The 18,434-nt window shown below is 37.1% G+C and overlaps 3 protein-coding genes across 7 annotated transcripts; all 3 read left to right on the top strand.

Annotated features, from left to right (window-relative positions):
• Positions 1-1,495: 1,495 nt before the first annotated feature.
• On the top strand, positions 1,496-7,522 carry LOC103343109 (homeobox protein knotted-1-like 2). 2 transcript variants are annotated; one of them, XM_089041719.1, is made up of 5 exons: positions 1,496-2,065; positions 2,374-2,508; positions 2,626-2,755; positions 6,835-7,112; positions 7,212-7,522. In XM_089041719.1, exons 1-5 carry the CDS (start codon positions 1,655-1,657, stop codon positions 7,368-7,370), a joined length of 1,113 nt encoding a protein of 370 aa, XP_088897845.1. In that variant the 5' UTR covers positions 1,496-1,654; the 3' UTR covers positions 7,371-7,522. The 2 variants fall into 2 exon arrangements, with proteins under 2 accessions (XP_088897845.1, XP_008245008.2); XM_008246786.2 differs by having other exon boundaries at positions 1,516-2,065; positions 6,883-7,112.
• Positions 7,523-9,285: 1,763 nt separating this feature from the next.
• Positions 9,286-12,353, top strand: LOC103343118 (cysteine-rich receptor-like protein kinase 1). The gene is made up of 6 exons (XM_008246796.2): positions 9,286-10,317; positions 10,421-10,528; positions 10,635-10,985; positions 11,075-11,309; positions 11,423-11,567; positions 11,759-12,353. Exons 1-6 carry the CDS (start codon positions 9,546-9,548, stop codon positions 12,092-12,094), a joined length of 1,947 nt encoding a protein of 648 aa, XP_008245018.2. The 5' UTR covers positions 9,286-9,545; the 3' UTR covers positions 12,095-12,353.
• A 242-nt stretch (positions 12,354-12,595) lies between these two features.
• Positions 12,596-17,577, top strand: LOC103343111 (serine/threonine protein phosphatase 2A 55 kDa regulatory subunit B beta isoform-like). 4 transcript variants are annotated; one of them, XM_008246787.2, is made up of 14 exons: positions 12,596-12,900; positions 13,369-13,472; positions 13,671-13,778; positions 13,920-14,039; positions 14,430-14,621; positions 14,717-14,808; positions 15,062-15,180; positions 15,471-15,594; positions 15,706-15,829; positions 16,037-16,105; positions 16,372-16,463; positions 16,581-16,658; positions 17,004-17,083; positions 17,178-17,577. In XM_008246787.2, exons 1-14 carry the CDS (start codon positions 12,810-12,812, stop codon positions 17,312-17,314), a joined length of 1,530 nt encoding a protein of 509 aa, XP_008245009.2. In that variant the 5' UTR covers positions 12,596-12,809; the 3' UTR covers positions 17,315-17,577. The 4 variants fall into 4 exon arrangements, with proteins under 4 accessions (XP_008245009.2, XP_008245010.2, XP_008245011.2 ...); XM_008246788.2 differs by having other exon boundaries at positions 17,007-17,083; XM_008246789.2 differs by having other exon boundaries at positions 12,658-12,900; positions 13,683-13,778.
• The last annotated feature ends 857 nt before the right edge of the window (positions 17,578-18,434 follow it).

Raw genomic sequence — 18,434 nt, forward strand, 5'->3', positions numbered from 1 at the left:
CCTATTTAAATTCAAATAAAAATACTAGAAAATCAAATCTCACCAAGTCAAAATATGAAAAATCGGTTTTAGTGTAAAATACGATTTAGGCTAAAAATGATGGCTCATTAAGTTAATATATACTTCATACTAAAATCCCATAAAATCAAGTTTACTTATTTCATGTGTAAGGAATAAAAGCAGGCCAAAAATTATTTTGAGAAAATAATTATTCAAAAAAACCATTTTTCATACTTAGTCAATATTTTTTCATGTATGATATGAATGCATAAAGGGGCCTAAGGTTGTTTTTAATTTGGGAAATTTTGATTTTTTTTTCCTTTCTATTGGATTTAATGGGGAAAAGTTTTAAAGATATTTGCTAAATCGCTACTATTTGTCTATCTCTTGCAATTTTTCTTGCTTAGAATGTATTTGTCTATCCCTTTGTCGAGAACAATTATGATTGCAACCAATAAGCGATATAATTCTTGACATATGTGATATATATACACTATTTTTTGTATGTATTATGAGTTTGAATTTTTGATTCTTTATATTTTGTAAGAACACACATGAAATCTGACTTGCTTTGGGTGGAATAAAAAAAGGCAAAATTGCTACTATTCACGTGAATAATATCAAATCTTACCTTACTTTTGTCTTACCCTTATCTTTTGGGGTGAAAGTGCTCTTATTGGTGCAATGCAAGGCAAGATATATATATATATATATATATATGTTTAAAAAAAATGTAATGATACATAATGGGTCATGCCATGCAACAATGGGTTGAGAGTTGAGATGGCCACTTTTTGTAGTTTAGTCGAGACTCGAAAGGGAAGTGACTTCTAAGCCCTGTGCGAAGATTTGGATCAAGTCATGAATCATGATCAGACAACTGAAAAGAAGTTCAGCTCTGGTGAACAGAGCCAAGGCTCCAGTTTCTCCCTGTCCGTACGCTAAAATTTTACACTTCCCAATAGACCATCGCTTCATATGCACAGTAAGGATCAAATTCTTCTTGCAAATAAATCCCTGTCTATAATTAATTTCTATTCTTTTATTTTATGAGTTAATTTTGTATATATATCAAACCGGTAAAGTAATATTCAGTAATTAATGACATACTAATTATATTTACTGTATACATAGAGAATGAAAATAAATGTCAATTCGATTTTCTCAAAAAAAATCATGTAGCAAGGGGTTTATAACCTAAGTAATTAAAAACTGTTTTATAAATAAACCCAATGACATCCCAAGAAATTCTGTGGGTTGTGAGTCCCTCCTTCAACCCTATACCGTTTGCATAAAATATATATATAATGTGAATTTGGCTCAATTACGTTACTTTACACGTTAAAGATAGAGGTGACAACAAACTATTTTTTGGAAGCATTTCTCCGAGCATGGAATACATGTTGTTGACCTTTTGACTTGATTTACACCTTCTACATATACATACAGCCCATTAACTACTTATAGTATAATTAATTAAACAATTTATGTGTGCGCTCTCTATAGCCTCACACTTCCACTTTCCATGTCTATAATTACAAGCTTAGCTCTGGTCTTTTTGTCTTTCCCTAAGGCTTAAGCAGGTATATAGCTAGCTCACCCTCTCCTCCTCCTCCTCCTCCTCCTCCTCCTCCTCCTCTTTGGAAAGCCAACAATGATGGAGGAACTGTACGGCCTCGCCTCATCGACGCCGGCTTCAGGTTTCAGCTCTGATCAATACTACTCTTCATCAATGGCCATGCCGGAGAATCTAACGGTTCCTGATCATCATCAGCATCAGGTGGAGGTGGACTGCTACAACTACTACCACAAGAGCACCTTCGAGCCTTTGGCGGCGGCTTTGGGCGACCGGATGCCCGGGCTGCAGAGGCCTGACCCCTTGTTTTCGGGTTGCTCCTCCGGTGTATCGGATGCTGCTTCGGCTGTGGCTGCTGGAATTAATAATCAAAGAGAAAGAGGAGGAGGGTGTGGTTTGGGAGAAGAGGTTTCGTGCGAAATGAATGCGAAGATCGCTTCACATCCTCTCTACCCCAAGCTTCTGCAAGCTTACATCGATTGCCAAAAGGTGGAGTAGTCATATATACATATATATATCCGTTTGGTTGCTCAGAAAATAAAGAAATTAATTGGGTAACCCAAGAAAGAAAGGCAGAAGAATCTAAACCAAATTGAAAGCAAAACGAAAAGAGAAGACCAAGAAATTAATGATATGTGTTACATCAGTCTCTCTAGTCTAGAGAGTCAAGGGTTTTGTGGTGAAAATTTTTCCACGAAGGAGATGAAGATGAGAACTACTAATTAAGTTGCTTAATTAAATTGTAAACTAAAACTGTGATTAATTTGTTTTTGATTTGGCTCAATAAACATGTGTAGGTGGGAGCGCCACCAGAAGTGGCAAGTGTGTTGGACGAAATCAGGAGGGAAAGTGATCATCTAATTTGTAGGAGAAGTTCAACTTCAGCTTCAACTTGCATGGCAACTGCCGATCCTGAGCTCGATGCTTTCATGGTCTCTTTCTCTCTCTCTCTCTCTCTCTCGGTGTTTGTTTCTCTTGTTCTTATGCCTAATCTAATGATTTTCTCTTTTTATTTATTTATCTTTGTTGTTTAAAAAAAAAAAAAAAAGGAGACATACTGCGATATATTAGTCAAGTACAAATCGGATCTTACGAGACCTTTCGATGAAGCAATCACCTTCTTAAACAAGATGGAGACGCAGCTCATCACTCTCTCCTCCAATAACACTACTACTACTAGTACTCTCTCTCTCTCTCTCTCTCATTAATTAACTAAATCTTGTTTTGTTTTGTTTTTGCTTTCTGTTTCGTTAATATTTGTGCTTTGTGCGCATATATTTTGAAGTTATTACATACATAATCCCATGGAAACCCAGATCAGGAAATAGCAATAAGTTAGCTACAGGCACAAGCTGTCTCTCTCATAGCCATAGGAAGGAAGAGAGCATACTGTAGTTGTTTGGATTCTTATACTTCCTAGGCTCAGTTCCCTTTATTGGTTCTCATTAGACAAATTAAATTAAATATTAAAAAAGCTGCTGCACCTCAAACAAACAAACGTTCAGTTTATTTATTCTTACGGACGAAACAAAATTAAAGCTTTCACGGCTCAGATATATATGTACGCATTTGGCAAAATATATATGTCACAGCAGAAATTTAGAAACCCTAAAAGAGATCCTTTTCTTGTATATCCCTGGAGGACTAGGTGTGCACCTGAGATTTCCTTCGGTGCTATGATGTGAAGGTTTTCTCTATTATGAAAAGAAACTCGCTAGTACCCAGATAATTTTGACATCTCAAAATTACACCAATGACAGTATATATAGCAATGAAGGTTATTTACACAATTTTTTTACTGTCTGTTTTCTTCAATTGGTTTAGTATGTAATTCATCTATAGCTTATTTATGTTATAAAGATGCTAACATGGTTGACCAGTTTCCGAGGCAGTGTTTGAAATTGTAATGTATGCTTGTTCTTTGTCACACTATAAGACATATAGTCTAAGGTTTCCCATTTGTCATGATTTATAGAGAATGGAAAATGAAATTAACTCAGTTGATGTACTGGTTCTTGCTCTAGCTAGGGCAAATTTATTGAGAAAATCATATATGACGTCCGCACGGTAATAACATCTAGATGTCCGCATAGGAGAATTTATGTACATATATAAGTATACATGGGATGGGGTATATGTAGGCTCTCAGCCAGTAAGTGATTGGCCTAATTTTGGGTGCATGCATCAATGGCCCTGGGCTTTTTCTTCATATGGTAGCACTAAACTTTCTTTAATGCGGATGCACTCCCTCCTAAAGATCTCTCCATACTAAATCTTCCAAGTTTGGATATGATCGAGTATGAGTTTTAGTGCATGCCATGGGGAAGGAATAATAAATTTACTTTGGGAAAAGGCATTGTACTCGAAAGACTTGTTAGGAATATATAGTTTCAAATGGCCATCTGAAATAAACAACTTTTCTTGTAATCATCCATGCCAATGCCATCAACACAATTAGCTTCCTTACAGAATCTTTTGAAGAAGATTAATCTAGTTAAATATATACATATATTCCTTTGATCACTGCTGATCTCCTACTTTTGAGGTTTTTGTATATACTTCTATAATGGCTGAATCCATTCGATCTGTACTTGGTACATATGGAGTTTGTCGCCAACAAAAGTTATTTTAATGTTACTTTTTACAGATACAGTATGGTATATATGCTATTATTTTTGCACAGCTTTGAAAAAAAGCTGCTTTCATTTGGAAGTTATGGATTTTGTTTGGGACCTCAGGTGTGGGAAGCTTGTTTTAAAGCTTCTGAACTGATCATGTGGTTTGAGTGCTTTTCTAGTCAATTGCATGCTTGAGCTGGCTTCTTTGAATTTTCAATTCCTATGGCACGAGGATGCCCATGCAAGCCTTTCTGGAATTAGGCTTGTGTTTCTTGTTTATTCTTGTTTGAATGTCTTTTCTTCTTTCTGTTTTTATTGGTAAATGTTCATGTTTGAATGGTGTTCTACAAGTACACCTTTATTAATTAGGGTTTCATGTTAGGATAGTTATTCAGTTGTGTCTTCACTCATTATATGATTTGAACCAGACCAGAGGCTGATAGACCATCTTGACCAACATTAATGCCCAGAAAATAAATATAATAATGTAGAAATCTCCATCATTCCTTGTCTTAAAATGATATGTAAGTTGCAAAGACTCACTAATGTAGTGGTTTGGAGCATTTGCTTCTTCAGAAAAGGTTCTCGGTTCGAGTTTTAGCATCCGTATAATGTGTAGGTGTGTAAATTTAGTATATGTTATCCTTCGTTATTTGTGTTTGAACATTGCTTTGTCATTCCTTCTTGAACTTCGCTATGCTTCATCGCCCTAAAAACAATGAAACTTAGAAATTGATCTAGAGATATTTGATCAAATGTAGAAATTTATTCCCAGTAAAATGAAAGAAGAAAGGAAAAGAAGTAGCTGGCTCTGTACTCAGTAGGCTGTGTTTGCTCACTGTGCATGCACGAGAGGCGTGATATATCATTTCATGCTCTACTGTGCACCCACTAGCATATGCCTCAGTGAGGGCGTTGAAAACCGTGTATTATACTATTATTAGGACAAGTACAAAACAGGACATACGGCATATATACCGCATACGAAGGGTAGAATTGTCATTATGATCATTGGGTAGGGGAGGAGGAGTATGTGGTTGACTCGTTGACCATGGACTCCCGCAGTTGCCGCTGCATCCACAGTAGGGTCAGCTTTTTAAGCATTGAAAGTCACTGGTTCAAGCTGCGGTTGCTCTTCCTTCCCATATCTCTATCACCCAATGCTTTTTCTTCCTTCGCTAGGTATGTTCTGTGATTTTCTGCATCCCTCTTTTTCGCAGTAAACTGAGTGTTTCTGGTATTCTCTACGTCAATAATATTAAGACGTATTTTTCTATGCTTTATTTATTCATTTTTAGAATCTTTCCAATTGAAAAGAGAGATAACAAGCTAATAAACCCACACACTACGTTAGGACTCAAACCCAGCATCACTTCAAACCGATACACTAGTGGGTGGTTTGCTTCTACGATTTATTTTAACGACATGACAATGTTTGATTTTATTTATTCACAGATTGACTTAGCCTTCATGAAAATTCATTTTTATACTTTTTTATCAACCACTTTTAGACATCTCATTCATGTACGTTATTATTATGTTTTTATTGGGTTTATTTATAAATTTGTATAAATTAAATGAGGTTTTTAAAAAAAATTGTTTTTATAAAATAGATTGAATTAATGGGTTCAGTCATTATGTTTGTACATCAATTAGTTTTCAATTGGATTTCCACTATATGCCCATATGCTTTTATAAACAGTAGTGTAACATGAACCTAGATATATACAGTCCCAAAAGAAAAAAGAAAAAAGAAAAAGAAAAAGAAAAAGAAAAAGAAAAAAAAAAGAAAAAAAGGAAGGTAAAGGGAAAGCATGGGGATATGTTAATGCTTTTTTTTTTTTTTTCTGCAACCTTTCCTCGGAACTGCAAGAAAATAAGAAAAGTTGGAAAATGTATGTCTGGAGTTTTATAGGCTCCATATGAAGTGATTGAGATTGGAGAGTGAGCAGGGGGTTTGGGGTTTGGGGTTGGCGTGCTTTACGGGTTACCTCTGAGTATGAGATTGAGTTGAGAGAAGAGACAGATCATCCAGTCCATTGAGTCATTGACTGCATGCGATACGACACAACGAACTTGAGAAATATTTATTTTTATATAATATTTCATTGTTTCAAAGTTTTCTTTTTCTCCTTCGGATGAGATAACGATTGATTGTCAGTGGCTGCTTTTGAGTATTGCTGTGAATTTAGTGGACCCCGCCTTCCATGTAGCATGGCTTTATGATCCATCACATCCCTGGAAACACGACTTCCTGCTCTCCATGTGTGCATGTGTGTATCGCATGCATGCATGGCCTCATCTCTCATGTATGATCATCAATGGATGGATTGAGCTGATGGGTACTTGGTCCGCTGGTGGTCCCCATCTCTGCGTGCACAATCCTGTTTTATGCCCTTTTTGGATTATGGGGCTCCATGTCCCATGCTCTCGCATAAGTCTCTCGATCTTGCTAACAATTAAAAGGATTAATTCGACACTATTTGGGTTGGTGGAGACTATTTATGATATTGGGACGCAGCAATATTTTGCTAGGCGATCCTTCAATTAGTAACGGATTGTCATTGTATGCTCTAATTATTATTTTGTTTCATTTCAATCTTCTTGCTCAGTTTTTGCTGAAATTAACCAATTCCATAGGGTTTTGTTTAAGGCGTGAAGGTGACGTTCGTGCATTTCAATTTGCAGACGACGGTGGTGGTTCATCTGATGAAGAAGACTTGAGTGGAGGAGAGACGTCTCCACGAACAGGCGAAGAGCACGAGCTCAAGGACAAACTCCTACGTAAATACAGTGGCTATATAAGCACCCTCAAGCATGAATTCTCCAAGAAGAAGAAGAAAGGGAAGCTCCCGAGAGAAGCTAGGCAAACCCTCTTTGATTGGTGGAACCTTCACGACAAATGGCCATACCCAACGGTAATTCCAAAACAAACAAAAAATATATATATATACTAGCATGGCTTTGATCAATTTTAAACCGTAATTAACATCTGTTTTGTTATTGATTTGCTGCAGGAAGCAGACAAAATCTCGTTGGCTCAGGTGACGGGATTGGATCAGAAACAAATAAACAACTGGTTTATAAATCAGAGGAAGCGCCATTGGAAGCCATCAGAGAACATGCAGTTTGCTGTTATGGATACCATTTATCGACCTTGTTTTACCAAGGACTGATGACTTGCCATTTACAGTTCCATCTTTACCATTTTGTACATGTTTGATCATGAACATGACCATTTTTGGCCAATGCCAGAAGAAATATGCTTATGTACTTTGGTTCACATAACTGGGGTCGACATTATTTAATCAAATACTATAATGTTTAATGTTGTGTTTGCGTTTTTTTTTTTAAATTATTCGTTAGGGAGGAGGGATGTTATATTGAGTTGCTTCAAGATTGTCTCGTACGTGAATTGAACCCAAGTGCACTTGAGAGGGGGAGGGGGAGAGTTCGGCCAACTTTTCCACTGTGCCACTCCATGTGCATGTTTAATGTTGTGTTTAGTAAGAGGGGAGGAGGAGGTTTTTCTCAAGCAGCCAAGGTGATTTGGGAGTTCAAATATGAGATCAGGGATTTGCAAACCTTTTTTCAATGGGCTAGACCCAATTGGTGCTTCAACTTAGGATTAAGTAGTCGCTCAGACTATAATGAAGGGTAAGTTATAAGGGGTAAGTTATAAGTAGTGGTTGGAAATTAAGATGGGCTAAGTTCTCATGGCTAAAGCATTAAATGGCCCGTATCATTAGCTTGGGCTGAGGTTTGGGCCAGTAGTAGGATCAGACCAATGCTGAAGTACTGTTTTGTCCCATAAAAAAAGAATACTGTTTTAAAAATAAACAAGGCATACCCAGCGGTTTGTAGTTTTCTGTACGGGGACGGACCTGTCCTTGGACTAACCTGGGCTATAACCCAGGTGACTTTCTTTTCACAATATCGTACCAAGCCCATTCAAAAATTAAAAAATAATGCTAAAAAAGTAATTTTTGTAACAATAATGTGTACATCGTGGCAATCCCCACTAGACTCAATCAACAAACTACAACAACTATTGTTTAAATATTTAACACACTCCCATATTTATTGCTTCTATATATTGTTTTAATACTCTTTCATTAATTATATACAGTAACATGTTAACTTGCAATATACTCACTTAAATCACTCTCCAATACATTTCTTTCAATTCCTTTTTATATATATAAAAATTTCTTTCAATTATTTTGTGTTAAAATAATATGTAACATGTTCTAAAGTTTCACTAACAATTTCCATATTTTTCTCACAATTTCATTCTTTTTTATCAAATTTGTACCGATATCAATAATTTGTCGGTATTTTCTAGTTTTTGGGCCACTGATCCGAAACCAACGAAATTTAATAGATTTGTACGTAAGGTAAATTTAGCCTACCTAATTTTCAAATCCTAGGTAATGGCTGTATATGTATACATGTTTAATGCCATTAGGTAAGGAAGAATCTGATCGAAAGAGAAGGCAAGGAAGAAACACAATAACTTCTTTTATTATTAATTTCAAAACCCAAATCACGTTTATCATAAGTCTGATTATTAGGATAAGAAATAAGGAAACAGAAAACGTGCAAATGTTAGGTCGCAAGTTTGCAGAGCTTTCCAGGAAAGTTACAAGAATGCAGCAAGCAGATGAAACAATTTTTTTTAATATTCTTGTGGTGGCTTTGGTATTTAATAATGGAATGGGAATTAGGGAATTAACATATGATAATTTGCGCCTGAAGTTTTTACTCATGTTCCTCATGCAGGAAGTAATCATTAACACAGAGTGAGGGGCCTTGTTTCTTTTAGGCAATCAATCCTGTTTTCGCCATCATGTCAGACATTATATTGAAAAGAAAAAACTACAAAATCAAGGTGCTTAGGAGCATGGTAACATGTGATTGTTTATGTGAAATGATTTAGGTCGAAGACAAGTTAGACAGCCAAATACAAACACTTTTTTCTTCTTTTGATGGTAAAAGCATGCTGAAATTTCAGAACCTTGGATGAATTACCTTATTATAAATTTAGAACATGTATGGTTGTAGGGTTTAAGCAAGTTGGGTTCAAAAGATTCTGGGTCCTCAAAAAGCGTCAAAAATGCTGCACTGAGGCGGCTCATTCTTGGCTTTTGGCTTCAAACTGAAGCTACCATGCATGAAAAACGATAAAACCAGACGCTGAGGCCTCAACAACCCCATCTCCACCCAAATAAAGAAAACAGAAACAATTATCCAGAGAGATTAACCCGTTGACCAAATTCCTCTGTTTTGCTCTGTTTTCCCCTGTTCTTCTCAATTTTGAAACAGAGGAAAACACAGCCAATTTGAATACCATGCGATTACCAATCTTAACCCCTCGAAGCCCTATTTCCACATTCCTTATAATCTACGCTTTCCTCTTCTCTTCATCTACTTCAGAACCCCGAATCTCCGAGGCGGGTCGATTCTGTGGACATGCCAGGCATAACTCCAGCAGCAACTTCATTCCAAACTTCGTAACAGTAATGGACTTCATCTCCAATGATGTCAATGCAAAACGCTGGGGTGAGTACACTATTGCCTCACCTGAACCGGAGGTCTACGCCTTTGCTCAATGCTACGATGACCTCTCACCGATCGATTGCGCCGCTTGCTTTGCAGTGTCTAGAACAAAGCTCCCTCTATGCCTTCCCTCTACCTCGGCACGTATATATCTTGACGGATGCTTTCTTGGCTATGATGATCACGAGTTCTCCCATCAATCTTTGGATGAAGAGCACAAGAATGTGAAGTGTAGCGGCCCAGCAGTCGATGTTTCGAAGTCCAAAACAGAAGAGTTTGCTAGAAAGGTTGAGGATGTGATTGGAAATGTGACAGAAAAGGCCGTGAGCCATGAAGGGTTTGGTGTGTTTGAGCAGAGAGGAGGGGTGGAGAATGTGTATGCATTGGCACAGTGCTGGAAGACAATCAATGAAAGCGGGTGCAGAGAGTGCTTGGAAGAAGCAGGGGGTAGCCTCCGCCGGGAATGTGTGCCTGGGCTTGAAGGCAGGGCTATGTTTGCAGGGTGTTATCTGAGGTATTCTACTGAGAGGTTCTATGGAATTGAATCTGATTCAGAAGATTGTGGTGAGGCTGGTTTCAATGTTTCTTTCTTTCTCTCTTTTGAATTTTTATGTTTGCATTGGGTTTTGATCAAGCGGTCTCTTTTTCTTGTGTCATGTTTTTTCAGTTAAAGTGGAACATATTGTTGCTACAATTTTATCTGCCATGGTCCTTTGCTTGCTTGTTTTGTTTGGAGCTGTTATGGCCTACAAGAGATTATCAAAGAGAAATGAAGGTAAACAATGCCTTGAAACTATTCTCCTAACTGCTAAAAACCTATATTTTCTTTTTTATTATTTTTCTACATTTTCTAAGTTGGTTCTTTATCCTTCTTCTCTCAGTGTACAATGGTCCTATTCAGATATCAATTTCTATACACAAGAACAATCTGAATTTCAAGTACGAAATGCTCGAAAAGGCCACCAATTTCTTTGATGCCTCGAGGAAATTAGGCCAAGGAGGAGCTGGTTCTGTGTTTAAGGGAGTTCTTCCAGATGGGAGAACTGTTGCGGTTAAAAGATTGTACTTCAATACTCGCCAATGGGTGGACGACTTCTTCAATGAGGTGAATCTCATTAGCGGAATTCAACACCAGAACCTTGTTAAGCTCTTAGGTTGCAGCATTGAAGGTCCAGAAAGTCTTCTGGTGTATGAATATGTACCCAACAAAAGCCTTGACCAAGTCCTTTTTGGTGAGCAGCCCAAACCTAGTAGAAGCAGTTCTTAAAAACCAACTTCTAATTTTTTTTCTTTTCCATTAATAAAAGTTTATCTCATGCAGATAAGGACACACTGCATATTCTAAGTTGGAAACAAAGATTTGATATCATCTGTGGAATTGCTGAGGGGCTTGTGTATCTTCATGGAAGTTGTGGAGTAAAAATTATTCATAGGGACATAAAAGCCAGCAACATTCTGCTTGATGAGAATCTCATTCCAAAGATTGCCGATTTTGGGCTTGCCAGATGTGTTGGTCCTGATAAATCTCATCTTAGCACAGGAATTGCGGGTACATTGTAAGAAGAAATCACTCCCAGTAATTTTGTTCCACCTTTTAGATATGTTTACACTCAAATACTGCAAAAGGTAGAGCCATGGGGTAAAAATTAATCTGATATTTTTGTTGTAGGGGATATATGGCTCCTGAATATCTTGTCCGAGGACAGTTAACAGATAAGGCTGATGTTTATGCCTTTGGTGTGATGGTTCTTGAGATTGTGAGCGGCAGGAAGAATCGTGTTTTCGCAGAGGGCTCAAGTTCAATTCTCTACGCTGTGAGATTCACATCCCTGATGCATTATTTGATTGGAGCTCTAAGTTTGGACAATGCAGACCTTATCAATAGAAAAAGAATTCCTTTGAACCAAACTGCATGGTTATCATTCATTGTAAACAAAGTTTGCCCAACATGCTTAATGACATGCATATTTTTGTTTGTGTGTTATCTTTTTTCTTATGGCATTAGGTTTGGAAGCATTACAAGGCAAGAAATATTACTGAAGCTGTTGATCCCATCTTGAAAGGGGGATTCCCGGAGAGAGAGGCATCCGATGTACTTCGAATCGGGCTTCTGTGCACGCAAGCTTCTCTTGCAGTGAGACCATCTATGACTGAAGTGGTTCAGATGCTGACTGATAAAGAATGTGTCATCCCTTCACCAAAGCGGCCTCCATTCCTGAATGCTAGCATACTTAGTTCAGATGTCTCCAGAACTTCTATGAAGTACTTTTTGTCACAACCAATAGATGGAGAGGGGTCTCCTCCTCGAAAGTCGTCCACCGCTATGCCCCGCAACCATTGAAGCATCCAAACCAAGGTATAAGATAGGATGCAAACTGCATCTATAGTGGGTGAAATGCTTTGTAATTACAATCAGTGCAAATTCTTGTAAATGAATGAGGGAACCTTGTGTTAGAAATAGAAGATTTTGCAATGTAGTCTTGTAGATGTAGTTCTCTTTCTTTTTCTCTTTCTTTATAACTTATTTTGGTTCTTGTGTTTTTGCCATGTGGTGAGTAATTTCTTAATGAGACAGTCACACCGTCACGTGATGTTACTAATCCACTTATGTTAAAGCACGTATATTTATATATTAATACTATATTCTATTATCCATTTATATTACAACATGTAAATTAGCAACAACATGTGTCTATGCTATCACTTAGTAGTTTTTTTCTTTGGTCGAATCACGCTTAGTAGTTTATACAATTAAAACAATAAAGAAAAAAAAATTCAACGGCATGCAATGCAGAGAGAGACTCATTGGGCCTTAAAATGTGAAATTTTGTGATTACTATACAAACCAATGGCCCAAATGTTAAAATTTGGCGCATATCTGGAAAATCATTTCTGTGGGAATTCGAGTGGTTGACGGAGAAGAGGAATCTCGGACTCAGACAGATTCAATGATCATGAGTCTTACCCTCAGTGAACAAGAACTTCTCTGATTCTATTCTTATGAGTGCAAAGACAAAGCCAAGCGAACACGAACGTCGTCGTATTGGAAGCCAGCCATGACTTTGAGCTCTGACCCTCCCGCTCCTCTAGACTGGAAATTCTCTCAGGTGTTCGGCGAACGAGCTCCCGGAGACGACCTTCAGGATGGTTAGACTCTCTCCCTCTCTCTTTCTGTCTCTATACATGTATCTATATGTGTGTTGTGCTCGTGAATTCATTGAAATGCTTAATTGGTTTTTTTCCTTATGCTGTGTTTGGTTACTGAGAAAGCTCATGAATAGGAAGATTAATTGCTCTAATTTTTACTTTCTTGCTTGTTCTAACATTTATACGACCCTGAGCTGAGGTTTAGTTCAACTCTTTTTTCCTTTTCCTGAGGGGGGGTTCCATAAGCTCTGTTTTAAACAGAGAGAAGGTATAAATTACTTGAAACTTTTGGAGTAAAAGTTGATTTTATTGTTTTAAGTTTTAAGTGGGAATGCCGATGCCGCTTTTAATTTTTCAAAGATTCATTTTTCATCTTGGCCGTTTTCAGTTTGTTTCGTATACATTTTTTGTAGAGAATAAACAAATAAATTCTGCTCTTGACTCCTTATGTGATGCTCTTTCCTGTAGTTGATATGATATCTGCAATAGAATTCGACAAGAGTGGTGATTTCCTTGCTATTGGAGATCGAGGTGGCCGCTGCATAATATTCGAGAGGAAGGATGGGAAACATGTGAGAATTGCCTGTACACTTTCGAATCGGTCAATAAATTTTAAATGGATACTTTTCAAATATGCAAGAGTTTTTTGAATTCACTTGGGGCTATCTTCCTTGTTAGGCTGGTGGCTGTGTTGGTTTGTTTTGGCATCTATTGTTGGATGAAATTGGGTTTACGTTCTTTTTACCCTTAATTATTAATTGGCTTCTTAGACTTTAAATCAGCATCATTCTCGACATGAGCTGGAGCAGTTGGATTTCACATCCACCCAGCATCCTGAGTTTCAATTTAAGACTGAGTTTCAAGGTCATGAACCCGAGGTATGTATTAGAATCTTGTTTTTAACAAATGCAACGTATTATGGTGTGTGTTGATGCATGTATGGAGTGTACCAGTGCATATGATTTATTTTGTGCAATGCTGATTATTATTATATTATCATGTTATTACCTTTTACTCAGTTTGACTACTTAAAGAGTGTGGAAATTGAAGAGAAGATCAACAAAGTTAGATGGTGTGCAACATCTAGTGGATCCCAATTCATGCTTTCTACAAATGACAAGACAATAAAACTGTGGAAGGTACGAAATCTAATGATGAAATCATTTTAACTTCAAATGGTGGACATTGAGATTGATGGTAGTGTAGGACTTGGATTTGTTGGGAGTGGGACTGATATGGTTAGTTTGGTCATTGATAAACAACTGCTTCTAAGCAATAGAATTGTGTTCTTGGGTGAAAAATTGCATGGGAAGATTGGAAATTGGAAAATTAAAGTGCCAAATCATTATACATGAAAAAAAGAACACTGAAAACGAGGATAGAACATTTTTGTCTTGAAAATCATTGGTAGTTTGCATATTTTATTGTCTAACAACATTGAATAATCACAACCACACTAGATCCATATACAACTCTGTTAATATTGCTTGGGAAATGTTAACGTGGTTGCTTTCTGGTTTTGGGATCAGGTCAAGGAATGCAAGGTGAAGAAAGTAAAAGAAATGAACGCTCATCCATTTGCATGTTTAGATAACATGCTTCTGGCTGAAAGGAGTTTCGTCAGTAGGGAAGATAAACCAGCTGTTGCGAATGGCTATCGCCAGGAATGGATGGAGAAGATCGCTAAGAATGCCTCACCATCTCAAGACATGCATTCCAAGGTTGATACCCACAGTATAGTAAAGCTATTTTTTTGTATTACTCTTGTGCTGTTAGAATCAGTTTTTCACAGTGCACAAGTTTATTACGTGACTAGGCAGCTGACATGGAAGATACTGCTCATACAAGATGCCGAAAGGTGTATGCTCATGCTCATGATTTTAATATTAACTCCATCTCAAATAATAGGTAAAGTTTGTGGGTATCTTTATCTCATTTAGTTACTCTTCCTCTAGCTACAAATTTCCTTGCACATAAACTTAGGCTATGAGAGAAGCTATCTTTGTTTTTCCATTATGCAGACACGCCTCCTTTACTTGTTCTTAATTTGATTACTCTTATTTGTTCTCCAAATTGCAGAAACCATTTTGTAAAGTAGATAGTTATACACTTGCAGATGTATGCTTCTTCTAAGAGAGAATCTGTTTTAAACCTTGTACAGTGATTGTGAAACATTTCTTTCTGCGGATGATCTTAGAATAAACTTGTGGAATCTTGAGATCAGTGATCAGTGTTTCAATATCCTTGATATGAAGCCAGCAAACATGGAGGATCTTACTGGTATTCTATCCTCTAGTCTTTACATCTTATAATTTCTGCGAGCTTATATATATATACTAGAACATGCTATATTATCTTCAAACATTTTATATATATATTTTTTTCTGGATGACGATCTCTACCAGTTGTGATCTTAGTTTTGTTTAGTTGTGTTGATTTCATGCTTTTCCATGACCAAGATATATGTCACAATTGTGGAAAGATGGTTTGAATTCAAGAAAATGTTTGCTCAAAGGGCAGACGTATGTCGTTGTTTTGTAATCTGCACTAATTGATAAACTTTTATTCAGAGGTCATAACAACGGCTGAATTCCATCCCATTCATTGTAATCTGCTTGCATACAGTAGCTCAAGAGGTTTTATTCGTTTAGTTGACATGCGGCAGTCAGCTTTGTGCGATCACAGTGCAAGAATGTGAGTCTAATCAGAGTTTCTTCTCGTTTTTGTGATCTGTGTATTATTAGTTATTATCTAATGCACAAGGATGTTCTGATACTTGTTATTTGGGATTGGAGGGATTGACAGATTACAAGATGGAGATTCTCATGGGCTGAAATCATTTTTCACAGAAATTATTGCATCCATTTCTGATATGAAGTTTTCGAGGGATGGACGGCACATCTTAAGTCGTGACTACATGAATCTAAAGGTATTTTATACTGGTTGAGGTTTACTTTGAGAGTTTATAGTTTAATCTTTATTTTAAGGACGGATTAAATGAGATGTTTATATAAATTTATTTATGATGGCATTCTTAAAATTCATGTCCTGTTATATGAGTTTAGTGAGACAGCGCTTACCCTTTTCTGCTGGTGTGGATTTATTTTGATTGATGCTTTTGTTTTTTTTGTGTTAGCTCTGGGACACTCATATGGATTCTTCACCAGTTGCAATATACAAGATTCATGAGCATCTGCGCCCTAAGGTAAGGAAAAGAATGACTGTTTTAACTCCAAATTGGAGATTTTTTTAAATTTGTATTTATAGATGTATGGAATTAGGTTCATGGACAATTGGAGCATAAACTTCCAACATGAAATTTTCTCCATGTTAATGCTTAAACAACCTGTGAACTGACCCACACAGCTGACTTATGGTATCTTTAGCTTTTACTTTTAAGTTTAAACGTGCAACCTTGCATACCCATATCTTCGTAGCCCCTACAGCTGACATCTTTTTTCCCCCTTGCAGTTATCTGAGTTGTATAACAATGATCGCATATTTGATAGATTTGGTTGCTGCTTCAGTGGAGATGGACTTCATTTTGCAACTGGATCTTATAGGTATGTCCTTTTCACAGGATGTACTCTCGCATATAAGTCCCAGTGCTGTTATTGCCCATCAAAGTTGTGCAACTTGTGTTCGCCCAACTGTTACAACTTTCTTTTATTTTGACTTAGCAACCTAGTGCGCATTTTCTCCGGTGGAGATGGAAGCGAAGAAGGAGCTACAATAGAAGCTAGCAAAACTCCCAACAGGTATCCTCTCCCTAATTCCCCTCAAATTGTAAATTTTGGAGTTGGTGTAATCTAACCTTATAGTCAAGAGGGCAGGGTTCTATTTTGCAAATTTTTCTTTTTAGTGAAATGGTCTCCATGGACATGAATGATTTCCTCTACCCCTCACCCAAAAAGTGTAATGGTCATTTTGCTCTTACAATAAGGAAATAGCAACAGTACTTGAGAGTTGGAATTGCGAACCAATTCCATTGTCACTTGGAAAATGTACATAATTTCAGTGTTATACAGTATGCAGGTTCAGTTTTATTTCTTGTCTGTATCTTATTTTCCCTGATAGTTTTACTTCCTTTATGAACTTTAAAGCAGGAAACCACTTATCCGGACTGCTGCAAGGGCTAGGAGGTCATCCTTGAGCAATCTGGCACGAGGATTTTACCGGCACGGTTGGGGTTCTCAACCTCATTATGTTTCTTTGCCTTCTTCAGACTCAGAGTATATCTATCTGCAGATTAAAACCTGTCTTTTCTGATTTTTCAGGGCATGAAAATTCAAGCTCGGGCAGTAATGAAAGTAGTTATGACCTAAGCTCCAGGCTACTACATTTGGCATGGCATCCAGAAACAAACTTGATTGCTAGTGCCGCTGGGAATAGCTTGTTCATGTATTATTCATAGTTGTGTGTAAAGTAACACTAGAGTTACACTTAAAAAAGTGACTGTAAAAAGGGTCTCAGCTTTTCCTATAAGGTATGCAGTAACTTAAGTCCTACTCCCCTGTTTAGCTTGAGCCAGTAATGGTCGACATGGGGCTGTATAATTGTGATTAGACACCACTAATCTTATGTTTTTCGTGGTAGGCATGGTGTATTATTGTTAATAACAATCCCTAAGATCTTGTGAAAATCTATAAAGTAAAGATGGACAATCCTTTCCCTTTATTGTTTTAGCCAAATTGAATTACCAAAAATCTCGAATCTTCTACCAAGAATCATGAGAGGCATTATACCAAACAAAAATGAGATGTTAACTTTCAAAGCATGTACTTGCGTCGGATCTTCCTTCCGAGTATAACTTGTATTAAAAAAAAAAAAAAAAAAACTTATAGACTATCTCAAATCAACTAAACTTCTCGACCTATGCTTAAGAAAATTTTAAAAAATTAAAAAAGAAACTACAAGCATATTCCCTTTTTAATGCTTTCGACAAATGTGTGTATGTGAACGCACGTGTCTTACGTTACATATGCATTACGTGCCTCAACTACCACACCAAGAGATAAGCTCAAGAGTATCAAAACATTGCAACTTGCAGACTTGTTTATTATTTGGGCAGCTCAGATAACGCTGCCCCAAATCCTTCCTTCTAGGCACCAAGCTGCCCGTTGCCCGAAACCCTGGCTCCAGGTTGCCCTAGAAGACCTCAGATCCTTGATAAAAACCAAAGCAACCCCATCATTTTCATAGCCAGCCTCTTTCGTTTTCCTTCTTCTCCTTCTTCTTCTTCTTCTTCTTCTGTATGCATTAGGTTATAGGTTTTTCTTCTTCTGTAAATATTGTTTTATCTGAATTCACGATAGTTATTTATCATCTCTCTGTCTTTCATCACTTGTGATGCTTTGAGATATATAGATGTGTGCTAGTAGATGCTTGATTAAGTTTGTGATGTTCATCATTTTTTCTGAATTATTTTCACATACATATATATATATATATATATATACACACACACACGACGGTGTGTGTGATTGTTAGAAGAGTTTACGTGCAAAAATCTTCCATCCGCATGTAACAGTTGA

This window comes from Prunus mume, linkage group LG7 (assembly GCF_029339155.1).
Source record: "Prunus mume cultivar Tortuosa linkage group LG7, ASM2933915v1, whole genome shotgun sequence".
Taxonomy (NCBI): Eukaryota; Viridiplantae; Streptophyta; class Magnoliopsida; order Rosales; family Rosaceae; genus Prunus; species Prunus mume.

Excerpts from the sequence above, each read along its gene's own strand:
- LOC103343111 (XM_008246787.2), top strand. The coding sequence starts at position 12,810 with ATGACTTTGAGCTCTGACCCTCCCGCTCCTCTAGACTGGAAATTCTCT. Across the intron at positions 16,464-16,580 it reads TTTGCAACTGGATCTTATAG|CAACCTAGTGCGCATTTTCT; the intron begins GTATGTCCTTTT and ends ATTTTGACTTAG. Across the intron at positions 17,084-17,177 it reads ACGAGGATTTTACCGGCACG|GGCATGAAAATTCAAGCTCG; the intron begins GTTGGGGTTCTC and ends CTGATTTTTCAG.
- LOC103343109 (XM_089041719.1), top strand. The coding sequence starts at position 1,655 with ATGATGGAGGAACTGTACGGCCTCGCCTCATCGACGCCGGCTTCAGGT. Across the intron at positions 2,756-6,834 it reads CAATAACACTACTACTACTA|GGTTTTGTTTAAGGCGTGAA; the intron begins GTACTCTCTCTC and ends CCAATTCCATAG. Across the intron at positions 7,113-7,211 it reads ACAAATGGCCATACCCAACG|GAAGCAGACAAAATCTCGTT; the intron begins GTAATTCCAAAA and ends GATTTGCTGCAG.
- LOC103343118 (XM_008246796.2), top strand. The coding sequence starts at position 9,546 with ATGCGATTACCAATCTTAACCCCTCGAAGCCCTATTTCCACATTCCTT. Across the intron at positions 10,529-10,634 it reads ATTATCAAAGAGAAATGAAG|TGTACAATGGTCCTATTCAG; the intron begins GTAAACAATGCC and ends TTCTTCTCTCAG. Across the intron at positions 11,568-11,758 it reads CAAGTTCAATTCTCTACGCT|GTTTGGAAGCATTACAAGGC; the intron begins GTGAGATTCACA and ends TTATGGCATTAG.